Source organism: Triturus cristatus, chromosome 5_1 (assembly GCF_964204655.1).
Source record: "Triturus cristatus chromosome 5_1, aTriCri1.1, whole genome shotgun sequence".
Lineage (NCBI taxonomy): Eukaryota > Metazoa > Chordata > Amphibia > Caudata > Salamandridae > Triturus > Triturus cristatus.
The window spans coordinates 716,717,506-716,741,190 of record NC_140587.1 but is presented as its reverse complement, the minus strand read 5'-3'; the positions used below and the strand labels follow the sequence as shown (position 1 = coordinate 716,741,190).

The window sequence follows — 23,685 nt, the reverse complement described above, 5'->3', positions numbered from 1 at the left end:
AACTAACTATAACGTGGCAATTTCAATGGTTTTTTACGAGTAAAATGTCCAGCTAACTATAACATGTGTGAAACCTATGGTTTTTTTCACTGAATTTCTAAGGTTTTTTAAATGCTAATACCTAACTATAACGTGTGTGAAACCTATAGTTTTTTCACTGAAATATATATATATATATATATATATATATATATATATATATATATAAATAAACTTAATCTTCCATTAAATACCACATTTCAGCAATGCGTTTTACAATATTTTAAAATCTGAATAACGTTATAATGCACATAAAATGTTGTCTAACGGTTTAAGCAATCTGTGAAAGTTCTATTTAAAACTGTCAACCAAAAAAAATGGTCTAGAAGTAAATTGACTAGATCCTGTGTGACATAAAATGTCCATATAAAATGCCAACTATGCAATAAGTTTTAGTTGGTTGCTATTTTCTTTATTGTTCCAGTTATCCTGTGGATTAGGGCTTTTTTCCGCTTGCTACTTGGGCTAGTAAAGAAGTGCCATGTTTTAGGAGGCGCCTGCCGTCCTTGTTCATACTTTATTGGCATCCTCTAGATCGGCTTGCCTTAAAAGTTTCCTTACTTTTGCCAGGTATTTAACACCCCGGCAAGCCAAGATTGTAGAGGAGCCTTCCAGCCAACATATCATGGCTTGCCTGCAAGTATGGATGTTCAATTCATTAAAAATTGGTTTTAAAAGCCTCCTCCTTATTTCCTTAACTGTGGGGCAAGCACACGGTAGGTGTGTTAATGTTTCGTTACGAAAGCCGCATAGTCGACAGTGTAGTGCCTGTTGGTTGCTTTGCCAGGACGGTTGTAGGTCTTTCGAATCATGCATGCCCAAACGGTAATTGGTGAAACTCTTTTTTAACACAGCGCTGAAATGTGTTACTAAATAGGCCTGAGGCTTTGTTGATGTGTAAGAGTTAATCACAGTCAACTCATGCCTGCGTTTCGAGGTTGTTATTTTGTCTTCTATGAAAGACTTCTTTACTGTCTTATTTGCAAGTTTACCAAAAGCTGCCTGGTCTAGTTGGCTGTCCCATGTTGTTTGTATGTCAAGTTCCGCCAATGATTTTCTCAGATATGCTCCCCATGAATTTGGAATTTCTTGGTCCATCTGGATTTTGATTTCTTTCCAGCATAGATTTCGGATGCGCAAAATTTGTGGCATAAATTCACGAAGCTGCTCATGCTCCGGAATTTCTGGTTCTGAAGGCCAAATTCCAGCTGAACCAGAGCTGGGACGGCGGACTTTGGTAAATTAAAAACAGCTTTATATATCTTCATCTGAAGATTGTTTAGCGATTCCACCTCTTTGCCGCACCAAACTACTAGGGCATATGACAATATCGGTACAATTGGTGCTGCAATCACTTTTAAAAGTTGCGCATGGTTCTGGCAACCTAGTTTTTTATTCAGCCGTTTGTACGCAAATATTAATGATTGAGATTTTGCTTTTAAATCCATTTTATGTTCCTTGTGTGTTGGGCCTCACCCCAATTTTAAACCGAGGTATTTGTATGCCACTTGTTCTTCTATTAACGTCCCTTTTACATACCATTTAAACTTGGTTTTTTTTGGGTCCACAAGTCGGCTCTCAACCCAACTTAATAATCCAGTCAGACGCCAGCTGCTCCGGATGGGGCGCGCGATGTAGAGAGTTCTCCACCGACGGAAAATGGTCCTCCACCGAATGGTCTCTGCATACAAATGGTCTGGAGTTGATGGCAGGTTCATTCTTCATCAGCTGGAGAAGGTGAAATGCTTGGTCCTCCTCAAGATGGACAACTTGGCAGCAGTACGCTACGTCAATCACCTAGGAGGGACACGGTCGAAGACCTTGTCGGACTTAGCTTGGGGGCCGATTGGCACTCCTGCCACTGGAGGGATGCCAGCCTTAGGAAGATGGATACCCAGGTCTTCCGTCTGATTCAGGACAGATTGGGTCCATTTTCCATGGATCTTTTCGCATGCAGAAAGCAGAGGTAGCAGTGATCACTCCGATGTGGAGATCCCAAGCTTGGTTTCCAGCGATGATGGAACTTTCCTGGGATTTTCCAATCCCTCTATCCCTGGTTCCTGATCTCCTCAGGGATCCCCAGAACAATCCCCACTCGCTGGTCCAAATGGGATCTCTCCGCCTCATAGCTTGGAGGGTTACAGGAGTCATCGGAAAGTCCCAGGCCTTTCAGCAGAAGCTTCCTCCTTGCTTGCTAATCCCTTGGCAGACAATATGAATAAACAATATGGATCTGCCTGGTCAAGATGGTTGGGTTGCTGTCTCAAACTCCAGATTGATCCCCTGGGGGCAGACAATATCCAGGTTGTGAACTTTCTGGCAAACCTGGCTTCTCAAGGTTTCGCATACTGGTCGATTAATGTTAATGTTACATAAATTTGTAGCGCGCACAGATACTCACGAGTGTCGCGGCGCCTAGCGGGTAAGAAAAATGGACATTAAGCAGAAATGTGTTTTCAGATTCCTCTTAAAAGCCACTGGGTCCTAAATATTACGCAGGGCGAGAGAAAAGGCATTCCAAGCAGCAGCAGCCTTCAGAGCAAAAGAGCTGCCCCCCTAACCTCTGATATTTAAAGCGAGGAACCTGAGCAAAGCGTAGGGACATAGACAGCAAGGATCGCAAAGGAACATAAAACATAAGAAGAAAAACGTTTTTGCAAATAAAAAGGGCCACTACCGTGAAGAGCACGATGGGCCATAACCAGTAATTTAAATGTAACTATCAATCACGGGGAGCCAGTGAAGAGAGCACAACTGATGGTGGACCCTGTTCCTGGCCGAGATGCCCAGGAGAAGTTTAGCTGCCGTATTTTGAACCACCTGGAGCTTTTTCAACAGGTAGCCCGGAATACCAGCATTAAGGGCATTGGCATAGTCCAGCCAAGACAAAATCAGTGCACAAGTAACCGTTTCCCTCACTGCCTGGGGTAGGAGAGGAAAACATTTTCTTGGGGTTTTGAGAAGACCGAAACAGCCGGCCAGCTTCTTAATATGTGTCAAAAAAGAAAGACTCATCAAACCACATCCCCAGGTGTTTAACAGGCGCACCTGTAGAAGTGGGTAAGAGGAACTCAGGTGGCCAAAGAGAATCTCGGAAGGAAATTTCCCAAAGAGGAGAATCTCAGACTTCTCTTCATTGCACTGGAGTTGTGCATCCGCTAACCATTTGAAGATAGAAGAGAGACAGTGTTGGACCGGGAGAACAGAGTCCGCATTTTTATCCCAGGTAAAAAGCAGCTGGGTGTCTTCGGCATAGGCCATCACCTTAATACCTACAGATCAGCGATTTCGGCGGGACACCTTCCGGTGGATGGACACCAGGTTGGTGAGCCCCTGCTAGTCAGGAAGCTAATGCAGGTTATCGGACTCTCAGTTCCTCCTGAGCCCAGATACACGTCTCTCTGGGGTGTTAACAAGGTTCTTCTTCTGTTTCAGTCTTGGCCCTTCAATAAGTATCTTTCCAGAAACAGTTGTCAGTGAAGTTAGCGATGCTGCTTTGTCTGTTAATATGTCGTCGAGTATCAGATGTCCGGTCCCTGGATCGAACAGGTAGAGTCTTCACCCCTGAAGGGGTAACTTTTCACAATTTGCGCAGAACAAAAAGTGGTTCTAGACTGGTATCTTATCCATCTCTATGACAATCCCCTAAATTGTGTGTGGTTCGCACCATTAAAGCATATGAAACTATGACCGATGAACTCCGTCCACATGAGTAGAGACAATTGTTAGTGGCCCTCACAAAGCGGTTTCGTCCCTTATGATTGCCAGATGGGTCAGGTGGGTCATGCAAGAAGCTGGACTTGACACCTCCAGATGTGGAGCTCACTCAGTGAGGGGGGCTATGGCTTCTAAAGCTTTCTGTCTTGGTGCTCGCCTCAAAGATAACCTTAAAGCAGCATATTGGTCGAATGATCTCACCATTAAGACCTTTTATTTTAAGCCTGTTTCCTCACCGGCAGGCGTGGTGGTGGATAAGCTTTGAACTAGCCTAATCCTCGCCTCTTCGTGTCCTGCCGTAGAATGAAACATTTCCTAGCTAACGTAAAGGAAAGTTTCAATTTCATTAAGGACACGGAGGCGGAGATTAGCCCTCCCGAAAAAAAAAAGGTTTCTCTAAATTTCCCCTTCCCATTTCAGATGGTGCGTTATTGTATTGATGTTAATGGTCATCAGATTATGAGCACTCAGATTGGTTGTGCTATATTGGACATTGTAATGTCAACCTGTATTGTGATATATTGTTCCGGTTTAATGGCAATAATGTGCTAATTTCTTGTCTCTAGGGGCAGAATCCAATAAGCAAGAGTAACGAAAATAGAAGATTACAGACGTCACAGGAAGAAAGAGGAGGCTAGAAAGGCTTCACAGGACATTATACGGCTGACTGGCTCCTGATAGGATTGACTGGATTGTGTTGCTTCCCTGTTGTTCATGGGAAATGTAGTTTTTTCATCATGTTTGCCTTATTGAAATGGCTGCTGAAGTTTGCATGTATGTAATAAAGCGAAGGAAGTAAAGATTAACACTCGCCTCCGTGTCCTTCATAGAAATGAAACTTTCCTTTACATTAGCTAGGAAATTTTTCATTATGCAGCAAGGGAAGGAAAATTATGTGGCATAATGTGGCACATTTTGTGCTAGTACTACATCATTATTTTGTTATTTTTACACCTGTTAACAGTGTCTTGACATTGGTTGCACCTCATTAGTGGCAGTTTAACACCGAAATATAGCAATAAGCAACAGAAAGATTAACAGTGAACCTTTTGATGAAATCCTTCTAATGCGTGGCAACATGTGCAGCGGCGTTTTTAGTAACTTTTGAAACGCTGGAGTTAGAAACAATTTTTTGGTATGCTAAAATCTGCAGATCATGCGGCAGATGAGGGATTATGAGACAAATCTATAACTATGCAAAAATCGCAGCAGCATCGCATAATTCCAGTGGCCCAGGTTTACACTCATAAGGCAATATCAATTCGCCTTTGAGAAGGCACTGGGGAAACGCACGAATACGCTGTGCAGTAATTCAACTTACTCATCAGTACAGCATTATTAAATCAATTAGTAGTACGGACAGGGAAATGTGGATACATCTTTCAAAGGTTCCTTCTTTATTGATAACCAATTGTCATCCGTTTTGATGCAATGAACAGTAATAACACACATCCTTCAGTTCCATAATTCAACATCACATGCATTAGACCGATACATATGTAAGTGGTATCAACTATTCCCACCACTTGCCCCAAATCTTTTCATGCTTCCGAGGGCAACCCCGGGACTCGCATTGATGGTGCTCCCGCCAGGAAAGACCAAATTACCTCTCCTCTAGTCCACCAATGACGTGGTTTCCAGGGAGTTCCATTTACAGCCAATGTCGCATTTGGCCACTATCCCTGCAACCCCAATGAAGACACTCTCCCTCCTCACACCACCTACCGCCTCCAGCAAGCCCAGTAGGCCACCTGCTCTCTTCCAAAGGGGATCAGCCTGGGGCAGGCCCAGGTCATATGTAAGAAGTCAGGTAGGCAATATGGAGATAATTTAGTTCGATCATGAGGAGGCGTAAGGAGATGGCCAGTTCCTCAGGACCATTCTGGTTTTGCAGCAGTCATCTTCGACAAGGTCTCCCACCCATGCCTCCCATTGAATCTGCAACCCAGGAACACGATCTGGCGATTTCGGAATGAGGGAGCAGTAAACCATGGAAATGGCTCCCTGCCTAGTTTCTCCTCCAAGAACTTGGCCTCCAGGGGGCTAATTCCAGTGAGCTCCATACGTGGTGGTATGTGAACAGAGAGAGCGAGGTGCAGCTGCAAGTATTAGAATTGCGTGAGGGAGAGCTGGTAGTGTTCCTGCATAATTGGAAGGACATAGAGGTTTCACCTCACCAAGCATCCCCCAGGAGAGTGATACCAATTTTGTCCCACCTCTCAAACCCTTGCAAGCCAGCCAGATGGGGGCGGTATCTACCCCACCACAGGAGAGTCATTCAAGTGGGCTCATTGTCCCATCCGATAAGTTGGAGGGCCCCCTTCAAGCACAGCTGTACATTCTGGGCAATGGTGGAACCGTCTAATGTTCCTAGGAACCTGGATCTTCTGTAAGGCTGGGAAGATTTAAGACTATAGTCATATGCTGGAACTAAACTGCACACCATGGTCCCTTGCGAATAAAACTCCGCATTGAACTCCTGGGAATTGCAAATGGTAGAGAGACATGTGGATATAGTCTGTTGGGTAACAAGAAACAGAAGGAGTGATTTGAGAGATGAGATACAAATCACTTCAGAGTCATGTCATCGATGCTTTAGGAAGTGAGTGTGCAAACATGGCTTTATGATTGACTATCCATCAATGAAAGGAAATTATAAAAATGGGAAAAGAAAAGAAGGGCATGGGGGAGTCACAGCTGAAAAAATTGGACAGGTGTGATGGAGCATTTCTAAAGAGCTGAGTTGACAAAAGGCAGATGGCACTGGGTTGATCAGTTTAAAGGCATACACATAGCTCGTAAAGTTATTAAACAGAGGTTGCCTCATGATTCTGGAGAAAAAGGGGTTCAGATACACAATACTACTTGGACAAAAAGAACGCATCTGGGTATCTTTTCTTAAGCAGGTATAAAATAACATACTTTTAAACATTCTAGGTAGGCTCCAGAGATTAGCAAGAGGTTAAGAAATAAAAAGCAGGGTCATGCCTCAAGCAAAGCTGGACGGCAATACAGGTTGTCAGACTGAAGTATGTGGAACATGTTTCATAGGTAACAAATGACAAAACAATTAAGCTCAGCAGAATGTAGTGCCTGGAAATAGGACAACAAGAGGGGTAGTGAAGGGACAACCTGATATTTCAAATGGCAAATATCGCTGAAAAAACATAAGATTTGGAATTCACTGGCAGTGTGACATGACAAAGTGCAGGGCAGCTGACATGCTTGAGGTTGGAATGAAGAGCGGAAATTGATGCAAGATGATTTAGCTGGATCAAGTGCCAGAGTTTGGCCTGGAGGGCTGTAAGAGCCCAGAGAGTGGGATTCCCTCGAGCTTCAGGGGTGGGTATACATCTTTGTCTTGAAGGCACATGTGAGAGGTGAGACCCAGGGGCAGAGGGACTGTAGGTGAAAAGGTTTAAACAGGGTAGTTAATTACAGACTGGTGTAGACTCTGGCAGTTATTGAATGTGGCAGCATTAAGCCAAAGACCGTGCTTGTTGCCATTTTGGTTGTAGACCATAAGTTGAGCAAGCTCTTCCAGTTGGGTTTGGTGGCAGACTGTTGAGAGGTAAGGTAGCTCACGTGTAGCAGAAAGTGGTTTGTAGGGGAGGAATGGGACAGAGCAGGATAATAGATGATGTCCATACACGAGAGCAGGCAAAGCTGGAATGTGAATGTAAGTCGAAATAGCCCTGTTGCAAAAAAAAAACTACCATGATTAGGTTTCTTTCTTTTTATTTTTTTAGATCATCATAGAAATGATGCAGAAGGGCTACCAGCTCTCTATTGACTTAAAAGGTACAAGTGGTGGTACAAAGAAAAAGTCAATTTCAAGGGAGCAAGAGAACAAATAGGTAGAGGAGACAAAAAGACTGAATTTGTTGTCGTTTGCACAAAAATTCAAAGCAACGTTACCTAGACCCTTGAATGACAGGTGTGTAAAGAACAAGATGGAACAAGAGGATGCAAATACAAACTTGGGACTTCGAAGATTACAATTGTTTCCCCAAGACAAAGCATTGGTGAATACTTCTGAAAGTATTTTTACAGAATGAAAATGTAAATAAGTAGAAAGCAATACACAGGCTACCCAGTGTGCAAAGCAGGATTCCAATGAAAATCTGATGCTATTATTTGCCTCTCTTTCAACTGTGCAGTAAAAGTTGTTTACCTTTCTAACATCTGAATGGGATTATCACCTAGAACTTCAAACAATTCAGTTTTAGATGCAGTAGCAATGAACACCGAGTACATTTTACATGAATTACACAAAATACCAGCAGAAAGACCAGTCCATGAACACAAATCGAAATTTGCGCACTACTCTACAGACTGCAGGACGAGGAGACATTATCTGTAAACTCTAACCATCATGCAACAAGGTCTCCCAAACTCACAGAAGACTTCTGGAATCCGAGCTACTAGATCATACCGAGTGCCAATTAATAACACAATTTGCTTCCAGAAACATTAAGATCCGCATTAATACCAAAATTTAATTGACATTGGCACAAACTTATAGTAGTCCCCAACCTGGATGTGGTAGGATCAGCAGCGATTTACTGATGTCCACGACAACTCTGAAATTATGAAAACCCCAGGCACTATTCTTTGCTGGCAGGCCAACAAAAGGGTTGCATAAGTGCTAACGCAGCTCCCCACCTCCAGCGGCTTCGCATACAGCAGTAAGAGTAAACCAAATTAGTCACTATATGAAGGAAAATACCAGTTACGTCGTTTATGGTTGAGAAGGTGCATACTAAATTATTTAGGAATGCAGTGTGGTTAAGTGACTTTAAGAGAATATTTCAAAGTACATTAATTCCTACTTCATCCCCTCTTACACACAGCCTACACTCTGCTCACAAACACATCACACCCAACTTCCACTCAAAACAATACTATACTAACAAATCCATCTCATAAAACCAATACACCAGCATCTCCTTTCACTACTCCTCAAAAACAAAACATATCACACACCAGCACAACAAAATCTCTCAAGCACAACACCTCATAATACTCACCATAACAAACTAAAATCATACATCCACCTTTCAAACTACACAAATGAACTTACTCCAATACTAAGCTTTCTTTCTTCCATCACACCCAACCCATATACAGCATTACAGCAACTCTTTTAACCGCCTCTCATCCACTGGAAAATGTAGAACCTTACTACATGACCCAAAAGCTTCACCACCCCCAACTCATTCACCTTCCGCCCTAAACTGATGCAAACAAAATAAGCAACATGCCACACCTCAACTTCACTTCTTCATGTCTACTGCACAACAAGGTTACACAATAAAAACACAGCGCAACAACTAACTCTCAAACACCGTCTCCACCACCTACACACGCAGACCCATCCAAATGCCTTCTTAACCTGCTAGACTAAGAATACGATACAGAAAAGCTACACGATTTCTATCCTCATATACCTAATACCAACACACCAGCTGCAAGCCCACAAGATACTGCTCATTCCTCTACAAAACAAAGCCACACTATCTGCAAAACACATTCTCTAAACTGTACTAATAAATGCTGGATTGCTCTCTAAAAACAAACATCACATTCACGACCTTCTCACTGACGTAAAACCAGACATACTATTCATAACTGAATCATGGTTGGGAAGAGGATTTGGCTCCAATCCTGCATAAAGCAATTCCTTTAGGCTATCAAACGATCACCGAAAATCGTATAGGCAAAAAAGGAGGTGGCATAGCTGTTGTGTTCCGGGAAACATTACAGATCACTGAAGTTGTTGACGTCTACATAAACAATTGTGAGGCCCTTTTCACCAGATGCAATCGTACACCGTCTTCCTCCTGTAACTTCCTGCTTCTTTACAGACCTCCACCTATCAAGACAACATTCCCAGACGCACTTCTAGACACTGTTTCAAACCTGATAACACTACACTCCAACCTATGCATTCTGGTGACCTCAACATTTGGTTTGATAAACCCAATATGCCCCATCCCAAAACAATCACTGCTGGCCTAGAAGCACTGAACCTGCATTAGACCATCCACAAACCGACACACATCGCTGGACACATCATAGACGTCATTTTTGCTAATACAGAACTAGTGAATTTCAAATGATGACTCCAGTCACATGGTCAGACCACCATCTGCTTGCCTTCCAACACAAAACCACAATAAGCAATGCACCTAAAACCACCTTACGTGCATCCACCTATCGGCCATGGAACAAACTCAATTTGGAAAACTTGGATACACAACTAACATGCAGTACAGATCTAGAAACAATAAATTCTGTTAAAAAAGTATAGGGGTGCTACATGAAGCTTTTGATATCCTGATACCACTAAAAGCCACACAACAGAACAAAAGGAAACAAGCATCTTGGAGAAATACAGAGATAAAAGACATAAAACAACAAATTAGAAAGCTGCAACGTGCCTGGCTCAAAACAAACGCCAACCAAGACAAACTTCACCTAAGGAAAATTAACAGATTATATAAATCAGGTATCAAAAAAGCGGAAAAAAAAATACTATTCAGACAGAATTCAAAATGTGCAAATAAAGAATTGTATAAAATTCTTAATGAATTTAGTAAACCAAAATGCGTAAAAGAACCTAATCCCATTACTCAAGAGTTCACAGGCAAACTGGCAAATCATTATACGGACAAGACAGACATATTGGACTCCTACTTAAAAACAGAGACAAAGCATCAACTCTAACCCTTTTTTCAAAGTTACAATCCAGGGAATACTCTAACCCAGCCTTTCCGTTCCTTCCGACAAATTTCACACAATGAATTTATGGACCTGGTGAAAGCAAGCAGGCCTGGGGGCAGCCCTTCGGACCCGTATCCACCACAAACCTTCAAAACAATTCTTCTAACAACCTCTGCTGCCACTCCAGTAAGTAGAATCATCAACAACTCCTTAACTACTGTACTATTTCCAGAAGAACTCAAAAAGTCATACATACGCCCATTACTGAAGAAAACAAACTTGGACCTGCTGAACCCTGACCACTACAGACCGATTTCAAATCGACATTTCCTGGGCAAACTGATAGAAAGAGTAGCATTCGCCCAGATATCACAATTCATTGAAGAGAATGCTATACTTTCAGATTTCTAAACAGGATTCTGTCCAGGAAGAGGCACAGAATCTGCCCTTCTTGTCATCTGGAATGACCTGAAGAACACAGTTGACTGCAACGGGGTTGCTGCGCTACTTCTCTTTGACCTCGGGGGCCTTTGACATGGTTGGCCATGACACTCTGATACAAAGACTCTACAAAGCCGGCATAGAGGAGACTGCTCTAGACTGGATTGCATCCTACCTTCGCAAGAGAACTAATGTCATTTATACCCCACCTTTCTCGTCAAAACAATCCTTAAAAAAGCAGGGGTCCTTCAAGGCTCGGTTACCTCGCCCATGCTTTTCAACATCCACATGAAGTCATTCCCAGCACAGATCAATTAATTTCACCTCACATGCTATAACTATGCAGATGACACGCAAATACTCCTTCAACTGGAATGACCCAAAGACATTTGAAACTTGCCAATTTTCAGTTGTCTCAGAACCGTGGCTCAATGGATGAAGTGGAGCCATCTCAAATTGAATGCTTCCAAAACGGAAATACTCTTGTGTGGCAATTGGAAAGATTATGACCCACTCACAGCATGGCTTGATGATCTAGGAACACAGTCTAAAGTATTGAAGGAAGGAAGAAATCTCGGCATGACCATGGACGCCAAGCTATCGATGAATGTCTAAGTGGCCAAACTAGCAAGATCACGCTTTGTTACTATAACAACTCTACGACTCTGCATCCTCCTGAGGCTTGAGCCAGGAGTTCTCATGCTGCTTGATCTAGAATACTAATTGCTGCTAATTGTTTTCTGCCTTCTGTTTTACGACTTTTAAAATTTTATTAATAAACTTTAAACATTTTGCTCGAATTGTTATTTAATTTGAATCTGCTGCTTCGCTGTACTCTATTGTATTAATTTGCACTAACGGCACTTTTTGACTTCCAATATCAGGGGACTGCTTGTGATACAGTGAGGTCGCCATATTGGGGAGAATTACGGTCAGCGATCTAGCCTTTTGGACCCTGACTCTATAACTAGAGACCGCGAGCGTGCAGCGGGAGCGCCGCTGGGGCGTCGAATGCCTGCCTAAGGCAAGCTCGTCTGCGCCCATCCGCGCTCTGTGCCAGCACCCCAGCCCGATTGAGCATAGATAAGTCAGCTATTTTAAAATATACCAGAGAGGGGCTGCTGTAGGTGAAGAACAGGTTGTCTGTGTCTCACCTTTGACATAAGGCCGACATCAAGTATAGTGTTCTGTCCCAACTGTACCGGTACCCTTCCAGACATTATGTTCAGGGAAATCATTGGTGGGACACCAGAAAGGGTATCTAAAGGCAAGGAAGCAAAAGTTGTGGTAAAGTGTTTACTGCTGAATGCACGCTCTCTGGTGAAACACAGTGTTGACTGTGCATCACTAATAGAGGGAGGAGACACAAAACTGGCATTCATCACCGAATCATGGACAGATGAGGCTTGTGGTCCGGATTTAGTCAAAGCCACACCCCCCTCCCCCTGGGTTTTTCTGCCACACAGTCAACAGGCATAATAGGAAAGGAGGGGGATTAGCGGCATTTATCACAGCTCAATCTTCAAAACAGCCTCTATCGCTGAATGCGAGGCACTGTCCTTTTCCCTTTCACATCATCACACTTTTAGGGGCATCCAAGTATATAGACCTCCAGGTCCTCGGAAACCTTTCGTTACTTCTATGGGAAATCTTATGGGAAATCTTATGGAAGAGGGATTGAGCACTGACTCCTACACTATATTGGGTGATTTTAGTTTTCACTTGGAGGCAGGCACAGAACTAGATAGAGCGAACCTTTTAGATCTGATGAATGGTGCTTAGCTAAGACAGCAAGTAATCGGGCCCACTCACGTGGCAGGGCACACGTCGGATGGGATTTTTCAAACCAAACACATCTTTCTTTTACCGGCCAGCTGCCCCCTAGTGTAGTCAGATCATACAGCTGTTTAATTTGAGGTGGCCATCCCAGACTACCAGGACTCAGCCAACCCCCCCCCCCCCCCAACCCCCCCGCCCCCGAGGAAAATGAAGAAAATTCGATCCTGGAACAAAATTGGAGGGAAAGAGTTAACAGATTTGCTAGGGTTAACCTTAGGTCAAATGCTACTAGATGTGGAGGAGGCCTCATCTGCATACACCTCTTGGCTGGAAGATGCTTGTAATAAGTTAGCCCCTAAGAAATTACTCTATCCCAAAGGATCACAACAATCGGCCCCTTGGTACTCTCAGGAACTTAAAGAGCAAAAATGTAAATGTAAACAATTGGAACAAGCCTAAAGAAAGGAGTACAAAATAACAGAGAATCAGGTACAAACAAAGTCTGTTGATCTATAAACAGTTACTTTTTAAGACAAAACAAGATTTCTTTGATGGGGAAATTAATCAGGCCATAAATTCGCCTAAAGAGCTCTTTAAAATAGTACACGAGATAGGCACACCCGCAACCAGCAAGTGTTCAAAGTAGCCAGGAATTATGCAATGAAATTACAAAATGTTTTCCTGGCAAAGGTGGAAGTGATCTCCGCTACTTTTAAAGGTTCTATCAATGACGGGACAGGCGGCTTAACAGAGGGTCACAGGCTGGGCCCAGGACCACAGCCCATTATGGATAGGTTTGCACCAATATGCATTAACGAGACATGTAAGCTCCTCATGTCAGTAAAATCAGGTTCCCCATATGACCCCTGTCCAGTAGCAGTGGCAAAACTGGCTCTACATCCGATCGCCACGTCACTTACCTTCCTATTTAATTCCATGGTTGAGGAAGGACATTTTTCCACCTTGTGGAAAATCTCATCAGTCATGCCGCTTCAAAAAATAACGAGCCTGGTCCTAAAGGACCCAAATAGTTTCTGACCTATCTCACGTCTTCCATTTCCATCTAAAATGATTTAGAGACGTATGAACACACAATTAAGTACTTATCTTTGTGATGCCAAAGTTCTGGACCCCGCGCAGTACGGGTTCACAGAAGGGCATAGCACGTAAACTGCACTCCTTAAATCTACTGAAGATATTAGAGTGGTCTTGGACCAGGTAGGAAAGGCTGTAATGATCATGCTTGACCTCTCTGCGGCCTTTGATACGGTCCATCATGGATTATTGTTGAACCGTTTACTGTCCTGCAGAGTTCAGGATAGAGAATGGACTCTTTTGAAATCCTTCCTCTCAGATAGACGACAGATAGTTGCATTAGGCGATTTCTACTCTAGACCGCTCGCTGCCCTGTGGAGTACCGCAAGGGTCTTCTTTGAGTCCCACACTTTTTAATGTGCACATGTCGTCTCTAGCCCCCTTGATTGAGTCCTTTGGCTTTCTCCTTACCTCTTACATGGAAAGCACTCAAATTGTGGTGTCTTTTCGACCGGGGCAAGAAAAGGCAACAGGTAAGAGGCTACAGGATTGTATGGAAGCTGGATGTCCAGAAATTGCCTAAAGCTCAACTCAAGTAAAACTGAGGTCATCCTGTTTGGGAATTACGCTAATTTTGGGACCCCAAGCTGGTGGCAAGACACTATGGGGTCTCTCCCGACTCCCTCTAGGAAAGTGAAAAACTTGGGAGTACTATTAGAAGACCAGCTTGACCTGGGCAGTCAAGTTAATGCAGGTGTCTCTGCTACAACATACATTCTCAGAACAACGGAGAAACGTTTGCCTTTTCTACCAAAAGACAGCCAGCGCACAGTAGTGACAGCATTAATTAGGTCAAGATTACACTACTGTAACAGTCTATACCTGAATATGCAGGAGCGCTATTTACACAAACTACAAATGTTGCAGAATGCGGCTGCTAGATTGCTCACTGGGATTCCAAAATTCTATGGCAGGACCGGAGGCTCCGATTATGCTTTTCCTTTCTCCGCTTTATTATCATGTAAAACTCACAGCAGCCAGAAAAGCAGAACAAGAGTGAACTTATAACCAGAAATAGGAAAAAACATCCTTTGGTCACCAGAAAACAACTCGAAAAGTTCATTGCGTAAAACATCAACTCCCATCAGTCCGAGGGATAACCCAGCGTCCAAGTCCTTTTACGCTGTCCATGACCCTTAGAAAGCTCCTCCATTCCGTGAAGCCCTCCTCTTTCTTCGCTGCTGGGCAGCCAGTTAAGTCCCTTACTTGTTTCTCTGGGGATTTGTCTGTTTCTGAATGCTTTGACGCTTTGGTGGTTATATATTAGGAGCTCGCTTGTGTGTTTAGATTATTGTATTGGTTTTTCCTTCCACAGAGTCCCTTTACGGCCGCGGGAGCGTTTCTTTTCGCTCCTTTCGCGGCCGTCCCACCTGCGGCGGCCTTTGCTGGCCGCTAGGGGGAGCCCATGCGTCTCGTTGCTCTCAGCGCGGCTGTCTCTTCAAAGGGAGCCGCTGCGAGAGAACCGAGTCCGCCGGAGCCTGTCCCCCTGCCGCCTCACCAAGACGCCCTTCGGGGTCAGTATTGTCCCGAATTTTCCACATTATACGCCCGCGAGGGTCTGTATTTATAAGCGGAGGTCTCCGAGCCCCGTTATCGCCTGAGGGCAAGTTTTGGCACTTTTGGTTGTCAGCGCGCTGGGTGGCGGTGTGGCCTTGTCAGGTGCTGAGGGCCGGCGCGCTTGGGGTGTGTGTGCCACCCACAGCGGCTAGGCCGCGCTTAAACCCTTGCAGTTCCTGCGATCTGCCCAAATTCGTCCTGGCGCTGCCAGTACACGTCTGCCCTGCTAAACACTTGTCTGTTGGTCCCAGCCTGCACTGTTGCTTACCTGTTACGAGGTTCCCAGCTTCTGAGGTTACGGCATTGCCTTAAAGTATCTGGAAGCAGTATGGAGCAAGGGAACTATTATGAGGAGGAAGAGGGGACGCAGTACTTACCTCTGGACGACGGTTTCTATGAAGCGGTAGATAGTTCTATCTTTAGGTGTGTTAGTGAGGTGGTAGCCCCAATGGAAGACCGCCTGTCTAACCGCATAGTAGCGGAATGCGCTAGGTTGGCGCAGGCCTATCGGGGGGATCCTTCTCCTGTACCAGGTCCTTTACCTGAGGAGGTTGGGCCGTTCCCCAAGAAAGTATGTAGGGAGGGCGCCATGGAGGAGTCGCAGGGAGTGGACAAGGACGCCTTTGAACGCTTGAGGCAGGCTTTCTTGGCTAAATCCAGTCCACCACCTTCGGCGCCTCCTCCACCGCCGGTGCCCGCAGTTCCCACCGCCCCCCCCTCGCCATCCCAGACTGGGGGTTCCCCGGCGGATACCGATGATGAGGAGGGGTCTTCGCGTTCTTGGCGTCCGGCCAGTTCCAAGGGCGCATTGCCCCAGGATGATACAGGTATGTTGGATCCGGATGAGATCATGCATCCGCGCTCCGCAGCCTGGGCTCCGGGGGACAAGGTGGCCAAGTTCGTGGCGGGACGCCTCCGCAAGCCTCTAGAGAAGGAAGCACGGGGATGTCTAAGAGCGGAGTGTCCGCGCCCCACTTTGGAGGGGAAGGTAGCCCTTACGCCAGAGTTAGACTCGAAGATGGCTACCTTTCTAGCTAAATATGTGAAGGACCCCCGCAAGGGTATAGACCGATCCTGGCGATCGTGCCAGGATAAGCTTCTGGATGCCATAGGTCCTATCACCAAGATTCTTGATATGGCGGAGGAGGCAAAAGTCACGGGCTCTATTATTTCCCCCGAGGTGCTTTCCAACTGGGCGCAAAGGGCGATAATCTTTATGGGAAATGCAAATTGAGCCCTCTCAACGGAACGCCGCCGTTCATTACTGATCAAACTCGACCCAAAACTGGGCGATTTGGCATCTTCCGAGGCAGGCGCGGTGGCTCAAGGGGGCCTCTTTGGGGATCCCTTTGTGAAAGAATTGGGAAAATTCGTGGCCACTTTCACCTCCTTAGATAAGGCCCAATCCAACATTAAAAGAGTTTTCCAAACTCGTTTTTCCCAAGGGGCCGGTCGCGGGAGGGGCCGCGCGACCGGCCGTGGCGGTCAGCAGACAAGTAACAGGGGACAAGGCTCCGGGCGAGGGCAGTACAACTCCTCGGCCAACTACAACAACTTCTACCCTACCAGAGGTCAACGCTTCCGGGGCCGTGGTGGCTTTAAGAACAATTCCGGCGGAGGCCAATCAAGCGGTGAGTGTCATGCAAGCGGAGCACGTGCGTATAGGGGGCCGTTTGGCGGCCTTTCAGGACGCTTGGGCGCAGCTTACGGCGGATGCTTGGGTCTTGCAGACTGTAAAGGGATTTCACGTAGAATTTTACGACTTGCCTGTTCAGACGGAATTTCCACGTCCCATTGTTTTTTCCGCCCCCGATGCGCAGCTGATCGACGAGGAGGTATCCGCCCTGCTCGGGAAGGGAGCCATCTGTCGATCAGCTCTGCATCCACACGGTTTCCTCAGCAATATTTTTTTGGTCGAGAAGACCGATGGGGGGCGGCGTCCGGTGATCAACCTCAAGGAGTTCAACGGGTGGTTGGTCTACCGGCATTTCAAAATGGAAGGGATCCACCTTCTTCGAGATGTACTCCTGCCGCACGATTGGATGGTGAGGCTAGACCTCAAAGATGCGTATCTGGTAGTTCCGGTCCATCCTCCCCATCGCAGATTTCTCCAGTTTCTCTGGCGGGGCCAGGTGTACGAGTTCACTGCCCTTCCGTTCGGGCTTTCTTCCGCACCTTGGTGCTTCACAAAGGTGCTTCATCCTGTGATAGAGTTTTTGAGGGGGCAAGGAATCAGGATGATTGTATACTTAGACGACATCCTTCTCATGGCGCAGTGCCCCCGGAGGCTGACGGCTCAATTGCAGCAGACGGTTTCCCTCTTGGAGAGCCTGGGGTTTGTCATCAATGGGACGAAGTCGGTCCTAACACCAACGCGCAGTCTGGTCTTTCTCGGTATCGTCGTGGATTCCGTTCAGGCCTCCTTGAGCCTCCCATCTCGCAAGATGGCCAAAATCCGCCATACTTTGCGGCAGACCATCTCCAGACCCCAAACCTCTCTCCGTCAGATTGCCCGGGTAGTAGGACTTCTTTCCTCCTCCATCCAGGCAATCTTTCCAGGACCCCTTCATTACCGGGCATTGCAGCGCCTGAAGGCGCATCATCTCAGAAGGGGGCTTTCATACGACCAGGCAGTCCCCCTGTCGGAGGAGGCCAAAGAGGAAATGTCATGGTGGTTGACACACATGGAGGCCTGGAACGGCCGTGCAATCTTCGGCTCGGCACCGGATTTGGTCATAGAATCGGACGCAAGCAGGTCAGGATGGGGTGCCCGGTGCGGAGATTTTTCTACAGGCGGCGTCTGGTCGTCAGAGGAGCGGAAGTTGCATATCAACGCTTTGGAGCTTTTGGCGGGTTCGTTCGCTGTCCGTTGTTGGACCAAGCCCCAAGCGACCGCGTGTGTGCTTTTGAAGATGGACAACGTTTCAGCGGTCCGTTATGTCAACCGACTGGGAGGTCCCCGGTCCCGGACCTTGGCGCATCTCGCGAAGGAATTTTGGGAGTATTGCTTGGCACACCAAATTTCGGTGACGGCGGAGTACCTGCCGGGCCAGGCCAACCAGGTGGCAGATTGGCATTCCAGGCATCTGAGGGACTCCAGCCTATGGCAGCTGGATGTCCTGGTCTTTCAGTGGTTGAACGGCCTCTGGGGCCCGTTCTCGGTGGATCTTTTTGCGTCCCGCCTCGACCACCAGCTCCCACGCTTCTTCAGTTGGAGGCCCGATCCGCTAGCGGAGGCCACGGACGCGTTTCTCCAGGACTGGAGCCACGAGAACGGTTATGCCTTCCCACCGTTTGATGGTGATACGAACGGCAACCCGGGTCCGGCTCCTGGAAGCGGATTTAGTGGTGGTGACGCCTTGTTGGAGGTCTCAAGTTTGGTTTCCAGTTCTTCTGGAACTTTCTTGGGATTCTCCAATCCTACTCCCCCCGATTCCTCATCTCCTTCTGAATCCGCAAGGGGAGCAGCACCACCTCATTCGCCAAGGATCTCTCCGCCTCATGGCATGGAGGCTTTCAGGAGACGCTGGTCGCTCCCAGGCCTTTCGGGATCGGCTCAAGGTCTCTTGTCAAGGGCCTGGGCCGACAGTACTTCTAAACGCTATCGGTCCGCATGGACTAAGTGGATGCGTTGGTGTCTTCGACGGGGTCTTGATCCCATGGTCGCAGGCGTCGTTCCCCTGTTGAATTTTCTGGCTGAATTGGCCACGGTGGGTCTGGCTTACCGCTCTATTAACGCGGTTCGCTCGGCGATTTCTGCAGCTCATTATCCGGTAGACGGAGCCCCGATCGGGGAGCACCCGTTTGTTTGTCGCCTCTTGCGGGGTATCCGTCTGTCTCTTCCCCCGGAACCGCGCTACTCGGTCCTCTGGGACGTCAATTTGGTCTTGAATCTTTTCTTATCCTGGCAGCGGAAGAAGTATCTTTCCTTGAAGGAACTCTCCGGTAAGCTAGCCATGTTGTTATGTCTAGTTTCCTGTCGCCGAGTTTCGGACGTCCGGGCGTTGGACGTTACGGCACGAACCTTCTCCCCGGAAGGGGTTACTTTTACGTTGGGTCGACGTACCAAATCGGATTCAAGGACTATCTCTTATCCGGCTTTTACGGATGCGCCCAAACTGTGTGTGGTAAATTGTCTAAAGACGTATGAGGACATGACTCTTGAATTACGCCCTCCGGGCGAAAGGCAACTTCTTATTGCCTTGAGAAAACCGCACAAAGCTGTCTCCTCGCCCACGATAGCCAGGTGGGTGCGGTGGGTCATGCAAGAGGCGGGTATTGATACTAAGCAGTTTGGAGCGCATTCGGTTAGGGGCGCGATGGCGTCTAAGGCGTTTTCTTTGGGAGCTCGCTTGGAGGATCTTATGCGAGCGGCAGATTGGTCTTCCGATTCCACCTTCAAGAGGTTTATTTTAAACCGGTGGTAGATGTGGCTCAGTTGGTGGTAAGTAAGCTTTGAACTAGCATAATCGGAGCCTCCGGTCCTGCCATAGAATCAAAATTTGCCTAGCAGGGTAACGGTAAGTTTCAATTCTATTAAGGACACGGAGGCGAGGATTATCCCTCCCGTTGCACGATGGTGCGAACCCCCCCGTTCTGCTGTAAGTAATCCAGTTTCCAGTTTTCACTCAGCTGTTGATTTGCCGCTTTGTGACCTTCTTATGGGATGTTGTGTTGCCGGCTGGGCCGCGTAACCAGTAGTAAAGTCTCGTGTTTCTTTACATGCAGGGAATGATGGAGCTAAGCAAGATCAGTGATGTCCAGGCGTGAATTGCGCGAAGAAAGAGGAGGGCTTCACGGAATGGAGGAGCTTTCTAAGGGTCATGGACAGCGTGAAAGGACTTGGACGCTGGGTTATCCCTCGGACTGATGGGAGTTGATGTTTTACGCAATGAACTTTGAGTTGTTTTCTGGTGACCAAAGGATGTTTTTTCCTATTTCTGGTTATAAGTTCACTCTTGTTCTGCTTTTCTGGCTGCTGTGAGTTTTACATAATAATAAAGCGGAGAAAGGAAAAGCATAATCCTCGCCTCCGTGTCCTTAATAGAATTGAAACTTACCGTTACCCTGCTAGGCAAATTTCGATTCACACTGATATCAAGTGAAATAAAAAGACTTCACTGGTTGCCCGTTAGGAAATGGGTGCAGTTCAAGTCCCTGTGCTTAGTTTTTAGAGCCTTACAATGTACCGGTCCCGACCATCAGCGACAACAATTTCAGTTGTATGTGCCCAGAAGATCACTTTGCTCCTCAGGATCAAAACTAGTGATAGTACCACCCGTAAAAAAAGGTAGGTGGGGAGGCAGAAGCTTTGCTGCTGGTGTGGCAAAGGCTTGGAATCCGCTCCCTTTTCATTTGAGGAACGCTAATGATTTACTTGTCTTCAGGAAGGCCCTCAAAACATGGCTGTTTTTAACTATACTGGGCATAAAAGGTTTGGCTCTCGGAGTACTGCAGCTAGGGCCAGGACACCTTAGGCTAACCATTGCGCTTTATAAGCATTCCTAACATAACATAACGGCTAATCTTCCCCCATTTGGGATTTCCACACACGGTCCAGGCTACCATCTCACTTGATCTGTCCAAACTCAATTACGCCAATAGCCTCTACAACGGATCACCTTTAACGCCCATGAAATGACTACAATGGATTCAGAACTCGGCTGCCAGACTACTCTTACATATAAAACCAAGACTACATCGTCCCTGCTTTGAAAGCCCTGCATTGGTTACAGGTTTCCAGAAGATCCACGCTCAAGCTGCTCTGTATCGCCCACAAAGCGATACATGAAACGGGACCGCTCTTCATCACGTATAAAATCACCAAACACATTCAACAAAGGAACCGAAAAAAACATGGGTGGTACATCATTCTCTGTTTATGCAGCCAAACTATGGAACTCTTTACCCACCAACATAAGATCCACGGATAATCACTTTATCTTCAGAAAACTACTCAAGAATTGGTTCTTCCCCACATAACCACCATACACAAACAGAAATATACAGCATATCTCTGTATAAAAGCATTTATTGGTACTATAGATATGTACCTATATATGTTTATTGCTTTGTATAAACATGTAGAATAATTAGGTTTATAAAAACAAATTCATTAGTTCTGCTTAACAAATGTACAGATTACAGATAGTTACATAAATTATTTTTTTTAACATGTATATAAGGGACTGCATAAATTAAATCTTTTATCATAACTATCTACAGCTGCTTCACTATTGATTTACAAAAAAATATATGCAATCATAAATAAAATGAATTTATAGTACAACACTTGAAAGCCGTAGTTTATTTACACCTCGTCAGGGGGTGGTAAGCACTATACACGTGCAATTACAATGCAATACAATACAATCACTACCCCCCATAAAAGCAGTAGGCATATATTTTTGTGGAACAAAAAAACAAATAGATCACCTGAAGAACATAGGTCTACTCATACGTCATGGCTGGCATATATTTAGTGCAGATTTTTTTATTTTTTTAAATACTGGACGTTTTAATCAACATTGCCACGAGTCATAACAGATGTATGCTATTTTCGTTGTCAAAGGTTTGAGAAAACATCAGTAAAGCAAACCTATTACTGAAACATCAAAGAGAGGACTGGAGAGCCAGGCTTCACCTTAGACTGCCCAAGGCCCATTATATATCTTACAGAAAGCAAATACCCAAGGTAGATATAATTCAGGATACTGCTGCTTAACTAGAAGTAACAGTCCTATGAAGAACTGTTGTTTCCAGGGAAAAGGAGTAGAAATGCTCACCTTCCATCTGGGCTTGCAATCCGTCGGCGTCCAATGCCCACCAGCCTTGATGTTCATACTCTTAGCTAACGACTGATGAATTTCATCTAAACTTATTTCACTCATATTAATATCAATGGGACCTCCTACACAAAGATAAAGGAGAATTTAAAGTCAGAATATTGCAGCAAATAAAGGTGAAATATACATATTTGCACAACTGACAAAGACAAAATATAATTTACTGTGCCTTTACATGGTGATAACTCATGATAGCCTATCAACATTTATCTGTTGCTTTTGGTTAAGGATAACCACACGTGTGGTACTCCAACATAAATATAACCACCATTAAGCTTCCAGGTCGCCCAACTAAATAGATAAAACTATACTTGGCTGTGCGTTTTGAGGAATATTTCATTTTCTTGATGATACCTGAGTGCGTGCATTGCTCTGAGAAAGAATGGCCCACACAGGTAGACTGCAATGTTTGAAACCTGAGCAATGGACACTCCATTGTGTTGATTCCAAATGCACGGAAGCGCCGAGAGGAGCATGTAACAATTACTCCAAGCATGACTTGTTGATTACAGGCAACAAAGGCGCAGTTTAGTCGAATAATGGAAATCACGTTAACTTTTAAGCACTGTGCCAACACAATCCACAAAAGCTGAAAGCAGGGTGAAGAAAACTTGTAACACTATACTACAAAACAAAAAAAAAAAAAAAGGATTGACAAAGACAACAGATTTGCCTTTTTGTCACGGTTAGTGTTTATAATACTTGGGTATTTTGCCACTGCAGCTGAAAGAAAGTGGCCGCAACAATAAGGACGGGGAGACTACAGCTGCCTAATTGAACAGATAGCATTAGCAGAGTTAAGCAATCCTCTTATAAGAGAGTCAGAAAATGAAGTTTACTTTGAAAGTGCACATTGAAAGGTATGCACAGCGAAATCTTGCAGAACAGATGCTTTTCACAACATGGCAGTACTTTTGCCGCATCTTTGAGAAAGTCAATTTGCATAGGTGCTTACTTTGTGAAAAAGTTGTAAATACAACATGTCATCATGATAAAGTAAAACAAATGAAACAGCAAGACCAATTATAATTAGTGAATAGTGCACACGTCTTAAAAAGCATTAATTCATAAATTAAAATGCCGTGTGAGAAAATTAAAATGCATCAAAGAACACGCATTTGCTCACAAATACAAGCTACCTCATGTCATCAGCAGTCTAATAAAGGGACTACTTGATGTCCTCGCAACAAAACCTATTGGAACCCAAATGAGATAATGGAACATCCACGAAATGCTGTCACATTGACAAAACTGTCTCCTCGAACCATCGAATACCATAAAAAAGCTGAGGGCAGAAAGGCAACAATTGTGATGGAATCAGGTAATAATAAAACCTGAAGGTGCCACTAGCCGGACCTAACAAGAGCCAAGAGCTGTTGCCTTTCATTAAAGTTACAAACTCAAACCTCTATTGATTGACTATTCCATTTCTTGTAAACAAACCAAATTATCAATGACTTGAAAGCTGCAACACATGATACATCAC

General features: G+C 45.3%; 1 protein-coding gene across 1 annotated transcript in view; it reads right to left on the bottom strand.

Moving 5' to 3' along the window:
- LOC146831406 (beta-1,4-galactosyltransferase 6-like) overlaps positions 1–23,685 on the bottom strand; it is a 211,954-nt gene that overhangs the window by 84,425 nt on the left and 103,844 nt on the right. Inside the window, exon 4 of the mRNA XM_085605707.1 lies at positions 22,140–22,264. Within this exon, the coding sequence (XP_085461833.1) occupies positions 22,140–22,264 (125 nt within the window). The remainder of the gene's footprint in view (positions 1–22,139; positions 22,265–23,685) is intronic.